The 8,401-nt window shown below is 38.4% G+C and overlaps 2 protein-coding genes across 2 annotated transcripts; both read right to left on the bottom strand.

Moving 5' to 3' along the window:
• Window positions 1-3,454: 3,454 nt before the first annotated feature.
• Window positions 3,455-3,757, bottom strand: LOC121773816 (classical arabinogalactan protein 1-like). Its single transcript, XM_042170732.1, has one exon. It carries the CDS (start codon window positions 3,755-3,757, stop codon window positions 3,455-3,457), a length of 303 nt encoding a protein of 100 aa, XP_042026666.1.
• Window positions 3,758-4,536: 779 nt separating this feature from the next.
• LOC121788341 (non-specific lipid-transfer protein 1-like) lies at window positions 4,537-5,250 on the bottom strand. The gene is made up of 2 exons (XM_042187052.1): window positions 4,788-5,250; window positions 4,537-4,711 (listed from the first exon to the last, which is right to left on the bottom strand). The coding sequence occupies exons 1-2, from the start codon at window positions 5,138-5,140 to the stop codon at window positions 4,702-4,704; spliced, it is 363 nt and encodes a 120-aa protein (XP_042042986.1). The 5' UTR covers window positions 5,141-5,250; the 3' UTR covers window positions 4,537-4,701.
• Window positions 5,251-8,401: the final 3,151 nt, after the last annotated feature.

An 8,401-nucleotide genomic window follows, 5' to 3' on the forward strand; every position in this document is an offset into this window, starting at 1 on the left:
GCACAAGTAGTAATGGCAAAAGGCATTAGGACTTAACCATTTGAGCCGTGTTCTTCTTTCGTTCCACAACCCCACCTCATTAGTCAAGGCACCCCCTAGTAGAGAATTCGAGCCCATACACTCTTTCCCTTTCTTTGAAGCCTTAAAACCAAATTCAAAGTTTCATATCACATGAGGAAAGATGGTCAAAGAAATGAAGTTTGTCAAGGGAAACAAAAGGGGGATAGCAATAAGAATGGTCGGAATAAAGGGTAGCCGGGTTGATCAAGTTAGACAATCAGGTTGATCATATGAAAAGAATAAAAAAAAAAGAGAAATGGCAGGAAATAGTTGTAACCTGACCCAGGAAATCAAAAGTAAAAATAATAATAAGCCGAAGGTTATAAGGCTGAAGGTCGAAATCTGACCAAGAGGGAGCACCAAGAAATAAATATCCCAATTCTAATCCAGCGAGTTTAGTCAAATCTTTGGCCTTTCGACTCGTGTGATTTTTCTTTAAAAAAATTATATGTAAACATAGAACCCCTAGGACCCTAACCTAACACGTTACTACCCTTGAGCCCCGTTACAACCCAAAATAAAGACCTTAAGGAACTATCTTGTGTAGTCCGATTCAAAGTATTAAATTTGTGGCAACACTGAGTGAACAATCCTAACATTTCTGGTGAGAAAGGAGTGACTGGGTGAATCCAACAGTGGTTTTTAAATTGAGCAATCTTGACAAGCTGACACCTTGATCAAGCAAAGGCAAAAGAGAAGGAACACAAGCTACTGACAAATGGATTGACCTCGACCTTGGGTATGATTGTTGGAAAATTATTCGGTCTAATGCATACATGTGAATACGTGTTTTTTATCTTAAAGTTTTGTTTTTCTTTTCGTTTTCCTTTACTAGTGAAATAAGTAAACCATGCCTGAAATCTGCCTTATCTTTTTCTTTTATTTTTCTTTATACTTGAGGACAAGTATGTTTTAAGTGTGAGCAGTTTGATAAGGCTCATTTCATGCATCAGTTTAAGGGTGAAATACATGCTACTTGATCGGTTTATCGTGCAAAACAAGTATTAAATGTGCAGAAATACCACTTAACCAAGGCAGCAAGGAAGAACTGATCAAGCAAGTACAAAAGGCGATAAAAGACCAAGAATCGGGGGAGTTGATAAAGGGAGAGCGATCAAGCAGTTAGGTGGGGACCGCTGGCTTCTAGAAGAAGAACACGTGAGGAAATGAGTTGGATATAGCGCACCATTCTGTTATCAAGGACGACGTTCTAGAAGGGGACACGTGCTGGAATATGAGACGCAAGGACGGAGCTGAGTCACGAATCTGTTACCAAAAAGCGGCGTCATTCTAGAAGAACAGCACGTAGCAATCAATGAGTCGCTCACTCTCAAAATGAGCGAATATTCTCTGTCAAGATCGTTATCCAGCTGGCGGCCGAATCGAGCTTATAAATAGCCACAAGAAGGCATCCGAGACTTTACTTTCCGTCTAGTTTAGCTTAGCTTAGTTATTTAGCTTAGTTTAGTTCAGCTCTCTAACTTAGTTTAGTTCAACTCTCTAGCTTAGTTTAGTTCAGTTCAGTTCTCTAGCTTAGTTAGATAGCTTAGTTTAAAGGGCGACCGAAAGGGAGCGTTATCTTAAGTTTCCCGCTGAGATTTTTCTCAGTCTTTACCACTTTCTTAGATTCCAAAGTGTTAGCTTAGTTTAAATTTCACGTTGTACTCAACTTTTAGTTTAATCAAAGTTATTTTCGCTTTTAATCCGCGCATTTACTTTTCTGTTATTACCCGCAATTCACTTGATTCAGTAGTTAAATTTCCATTGATCAAGCTAGCTAGTTTAATTCTGTCTAGATTAAAACCAGTAGTTAAAAACTCCCAAGTTAAAGTGTGGCAGCAACCAACCCCCCTATTCACTACTCACACACTCGACACACCAACTTCTATGTGGGATCGACCCCGAACTTGCCGCTTTACTGTTAAAGTTGTGCAAAATTGGGAGTTATAAATTACTTTGGCAAGGCGGAAAGGGCGAGAGCTAGATTGCATTGATTAAGTGACAACGACATTTGCTAACTGATCCAATCGGTTCGGTTATCATTCCATATAACTTGATCCGCATTCTATTCGTGTTTTCGACCTCTTTTGATAGTAGTGTTAGTGGATAGTGGGACCTACATTATTAAATTGATATAACTTTCTAAAAATGGAATGCACATATTTTTATGGGGTGAACGAAAATGGAAAGTGCACATATTTTTATGGGACGGAATGAGTAATAAGTAGTTAAAGTGAAGAAATTGTAAAGTAAGAGAGAATAGTGTACTTCCTTAACTATTTATTATCAGGTTTATAAAATGAGGGTAGAAAAGTCAAAGTGACTCCTCATATGGGACGGAGAGAATATTAATTTTTCAAAATGAGGGTAGAAAATGAAATGATTCTATAATTTTATTAACATGGAACTGATAGAGTAATAAATTGGTGATTTATGAAACATTGCAATAAAATGGAGTATTTCTTTATTTTCTTCGAACTGAACAATATATACAAATTAATGAATATAAACCAAATCATTATAATACAGTATTCTTAGGAGGATTTGGATACGGCCAAATACTATGATAGTATGATTTATGAAACCATATTATTTTTTTAATAGGAGGATGAGGATGAGGATTTGGATTTGAATACGGTCAAATATCTTTCAAACTAATCAACTAGGTTTGAATATCCCAAAATATCTTTTACAATCATAAACGCACAATTTGAATATCCCAAAAATCTTTTAAAATCAACTCACGGCTTGGATATGCAAACACTAAAACAAAAAGATTGAATAATGACACTTTTTTAATATTATTAAAGAGTCTAATTATACGCAGACACAATAGATAAAAAAAACATTAAGATAATTTTCCCTTGACTTTCTTTTGCATCCTAAATTATTGTTATTTTTAAAAAAATCCAAACACTAATAATTGCTTCTTAGTTTTTGTGTCATAAGTTTTTTTAGTGAAAATATCTTTTTAAACTATCATTAATAATAATAATTTCATAAACATGTCGATAAGTTCTTAGGATATTCTATTTAGTTATTCATAAAAAAAATTGCAAAGATGTAGGTAATTTCCCATCTTGTGCAACAATGAAATCATGAAGAAAATGCTGATGATAAACAGAAAAATGGTGGCCTATTCTTGACATCAATTCATTTGTATTGTAATCTGAGTTGTATGCCCAACGCAAGAAAAATAGACTAATCAATTCTGAATTTCGAACTTAACTACTCAGTGTAGAGAGACCACATGTAACAATGAAAATGTTAACGGGAACATAAATAATGTAATATTCTCATCCATCGAAAATTAAAACGAAATAGATACTGTCAATTCATAACTGATAACAAAAACTTTAAAGAGTGATAGATGATTATGAAGAGATTAAAACACCTATGCCATAATTGCAACGGCTAAGAAACCGGTGGCTGCGGCTACGAACCCTAATCTGCTTACAGCGGCGCCATTTTGAGACGGCTGTGGAGCCAAACTCGGCGACGGCGGCAAGGCAACGGATGGAGTTGGTGAGACTTCTGCATGGCGCGGCGGAGGAGGTGCTTTGACGGCTGCGGGAGGCGGAGGCGTGACCTTCTTAGGAGCGTGAGCCGGTGACGGTGCGGCGGTTGGAGAGCGGGCTGCCGCGGATGCTAGGATGCACGCCGCCACGAGGAGTGCAATTATTCTAGAAACTGCCATTACAACTTCTCAATGGTAAAGAGAGAGATACGATCAAGGAGTTGAGTTTTAGAGTTTGGGACGTGTGATATTTATAGCAGATTCTTTATTTTTCAAAATCATAGTCACCGTTGGATGGAAATCTCCGTGTGATTACAGTTCTATTTTTCTTTTTTTAATTAGGGTGTATAACTATACAAACAAATAAATAAGGGCGTGTTCACCTTCTTTGATAATTGATATGCCAAAAAATAGGCTCAATTCTAGGACTGATGAGCCCTAGTAATTAACCATGGCCCGCACTATTCATCTGAGAGATGCATAGAATTAACTATGCCCCTGCAACAGAAAATCCCCGACCTAGCCCCCTCATCGAGTCTGAGAAACCCTTCCCACGCCCGTTTTCCATACCCATTAAGGGAGATTGCCCTTAATAGGGGCTCTAAGTTTAGAATAGTCAAAAAAAAAATAAAAGTTGGAGGATCATTGAGATTATGGATTGCAATTGTGAGAAACCCTCTCTTCCTTCCAGTAGTGACATATACTACATCCGTCCACAATTTAAAAATCTATTTTACCATTTTGGGACGTCCAAAAAAAATATTACTAACTTTTTCTACAGACCATTAACTATCTCCATTTACTTTACTTTACAAAAAACAAACAATTTCTTAGAATTTGTACGAATCAAATGACTTTTTCAATCATAGACAGAGGGAGTATATTTTACTACTACAATTGGATTGGATATCTGTATGAATCCAAAACTTTTTAGCTTGATTAAGAAATGACAAGTTCGCTTTATCAATTATCAATGTTACTATTTCACAAAGTATTAATACGGATCGGACTCCAGATGGAGATCCTAAGATTGACACAACCACAAATTATTACAACCCCATTTGCATCTTATTCTTATCGCACTATACATAGATAGGTGTAACGTTTCCGTTGCAGAAGTTCCATCACTGCACCCTGTAGAGACATATAAACACAAATCACAAAATTGAATAAAAAATAGTAAAAGTAATAGAGGGAGAGTTGTATTTACTTGGAGCAGTCCATGGATGGGGAGTAGCGGTAGGGAAAGGAGACTCCACATTTTGCAGGGAGGCTATTAATCAAATCTGGCTTGGCACCGATGCTTGGCGCAAGAGATTTTACGCAGCCGCAGACGGCCTGCCGATCAGCTGTCGTGGCCGCCGCCTTGTTCAAGTTTTTCACGCCGTCGCAGCATGGCGCTGCCACCGCTCCGCCTCCACGGAGGTAGGCCAGGCAGGGGGACACGCTGCTCATTACCTGTCCGCATGAGATGGCGCCTTCGGCGTGAGGAGCTGTCGCCGCCGCTGCCACCACCGCAATCACCACCAAACAGACTACCTTAACTTCTCCAAAACCAGCCATGTTTGCCTTAAATTATACTCCGCTTGTTTTTTTTTTTTTTTTGGGATTGGAATTTGCTGCGAGTGAATATTAGTGATCTTGCATTGAGGCTATATATAGGCTGAAGCCATGAGCTGCTTGCGTATTTGTTAGTAATAACAATATATAGGTTCAAAAATTTGTAATTATTGTAAATATGAGCAACCAATTGTCGGCAGAGACTAATCCAAATAAGGGTGTTTACTATAAATGATAGTAGTATTGATATGAATATATAAAAAAATAATCTAAAGTAATTAATCAATCATTTATTTTGGTAGATTAGTTATTTTTTAACATTTTGATTATCTTCCAAATAGTATTCAAATTTATGTTTTATCAAATTTAATCATTTATGTCCCATATTAATAGGCTAATTGAAAATGAAATAGATATTTAGTAATTCGTAGTAATGGAAAAGAAAAAAAAAGTATTGAAGCCCATAACTGATAAAGTAAAAAAAGAGAAAGAGAAAGAGAAAGAGAGAAAAGATTCCATAAACTCTGTGCAGTGAAGGAACTTCTGCAACGGAAGAGAAAATTAATATGGAGGAAAAAGTCGTTTATTGTATTAGGGCATCCGCAACGCGTCTCGTTGCGGTCCCTATCTAGTCACGGAGAGACGAGACGGCAGCGAGACAGCGTTGCAGGCTCCGTCTCGTCCCCATCCCGTCCCGTAACTTGTCTCGGAGAGACACTCGGCGAGCTGTCTCACCACGCGCATTGGCGATGTGGCGAGCTGCGGTTCGTCCGTGACGCCCACTCGCCGGCCCGCGAGTGGGCGTTGTTTATTTCCGTTGAAAATGTATTTTTTATTATTTTTTAAAAAAATTCAGAAAAAAAATTGAAAAAAAATCACAAAATTATACTAGCCGTTTATAGCTGTTTTTTACAAATTTTTTTACTTTTTTTTATAATATTTTTAAGCCCCCAATCATTTCTATAAATATCAAATCATTCCCACAAATTAATCCACCAAAAAAAACTCTCTATTCTCACTCAAACACTCTCAAACACTCTACATTCTTCATCTCAAAACATTATTCTTCTCCCAAATTTAATCCATTCATTGATCTATTTGAGCAAATGCGTCGAATAATGGAAGAATCGCTAGCAGAAGATCGACGTCAGGAGGAGGAAGCTGCGGCGCCTCAAAGGCGATCCCGGACTTACAACCATCGTAACCGAGAGGAAGCCGCCGCAAGGTTGGTACGCGACTACTTTTGTGACAACCCGGTATGGGGAGAGACCTACTTCCATCGCCGTTTCTGCATGCGGAAACGGCTATTTATGCACATCGCAAATACATTGGCAGCCCGGGAAGAGTTCTTCCAAGAAGGGTTCGACGCCGTTGGCCGTCCCAGTCACACGACGCTGCAGAAATGTACTGCAACAATCCATCAGCTTGCTACTGGACAAACGGCGGATGTGTTCGACGAATACCTGCACATTGGGGAAAGCACTGGGAGAATGTGTTTGATAAAGTTCTGCAAAGGCGTTCGGACAGCCTTCACCGAAGAATTTCTTCGGAAGCTAATCACGGCAGATTGTCAGTTTCTGCTCCGACTTCACGAAGAAGTGCACGGATTCCCCGGGATGATTGGCAACGTCGTTTGCATGCATTGGCAATGGAAGAATTGCCATGTGGCATGGAGGGGGTCATACACGAGTGGCCACAAAGGCACCCACCCCTTCGTTATACTCGAGGCCGTTGCCGACTACCGGCTATGGATTTGGCATGCGTATTTCGGGGTCCCCGGATCGAACAACGACGCCAACGTGCTCAACCAATCCAACCTCTTCACCGAAGTTTTGAATGGTAAAGCACCGGCCATCAACTTCATCGCTAACAACCGGTAGTATAAAATGGGGTACTATCTTGCCGACGACATCTATCCGAAGTGGCCAACCTTCGTGAAGACGTTCAACAGGCCGGTGAACGAAAAAAAGGCTCTTTTTGCGCAGAAGCAAGAGGCTGCTCGCAAGGATGTGGAGAGAGCGTTCGGGGTTCTCCAAGCTCGTTTCAACATTATCAAAGCCCCGGCTCATACGTGGTTTATGGAGAATATAGTCGACATCATGTATACGTGCATAATCTTACACAACATGATTGTCGCCGACGAAGGACCTGAGGCGGGAAATTGGTTCGACCCTGAAACCCCGGAAAGCTCTACCGCAAGTAGTCCGCCTCGCAGTGGAGTGCATCCGTCTATGCAAGATCGGTTGTCTATTCGGGTAAGGACACGTGATTCTACCGCCCACGCCCAACTCCAAGATGATCTAATGGAGCACATTTGGGCAAACTTTGGCAACCAGTAGAGTGCGCGGAAGAAATTAAATTATGTATTTTTAATATTTTTTTAGGATTTTAATTATGTGTTTTTTAAATTTTTTTAGAATTTGAAGTTGTAATTTTATTTTATTTTATTTAATGAAGTGTGTTTTTTTAATTGAATTTGTTGGAAATAAAAATAAAAAATGAAATTGAATAAATAGTTAAGGGATGAGATGGTTAAAAGACGGATAAGAGATGGAGGGTTGCAGGTGTTGTCTCTTAGTTAAGAGATGGAGTGAAAAGTATAGTGGGGCCCATGAATAGTTAAAAGATGAGACGGATAAGAGACAGCGTTGCGGATGGCCTTAAATGGAGGAAGAGAAAAGTAAAAGAGAGGAAAAAGTAGAAAGTGAATAAAGTAGAGAGAATGAAGTGGGAAAGAAAAAGTGATTTAATTAGTACTATCATATAAGGAAATTACTCAACTATAAAAGAACTTCCGAAAGTGGAGAAACGACTCACCTATGGTGGAACGGGAGTATACTTTTTCTGGTTTCAGCTAAGGTTAGATGAGCAACACCACTAAATTGTTGCTACCCTAAAAGGCTCCATAGGACCATTACCCATAATTAGCTTTTTTATTTATATAATTTTAATTTATTTTTAATTATGTAATTTTTTTTTTAGCAATAAAATTTTTAAGAAAAAACTGAATAATTAGTAAATGATAAAGAAAAATAATAAATGTGAATAGTGCCAAGTGTTTAATACTCCCTTTGTTTTGCTGTAATTTTCTTTTTGGTATGGAAATTAAGAAAACTATGTATGTATAATGTATTAAATAAATAGATAATAAAATAGGTTAAAGGAAAAAGTAGAGAAAATAAAGTAGGAGTAAGAATAAAGTAAGAGCGAGAAAATGTGTTATTTTTTGCTAAAAGGAGAAATGACTCAACTAGCATAGAACGT

The sequence above is a fragment of the Salvia splendens genome, chromosome 2, assembly GCF_004379255.2.
Source record: "Salvia splendens isolate huo1 chromosome 2, SspV2, whole genome shotgun sequence".
NCBI lineage: Eukaryota > Viridiplantae > Streptophyta > Magnoliopsida > Lamiales > Lamiaceae > Salvia > Salvia splendens.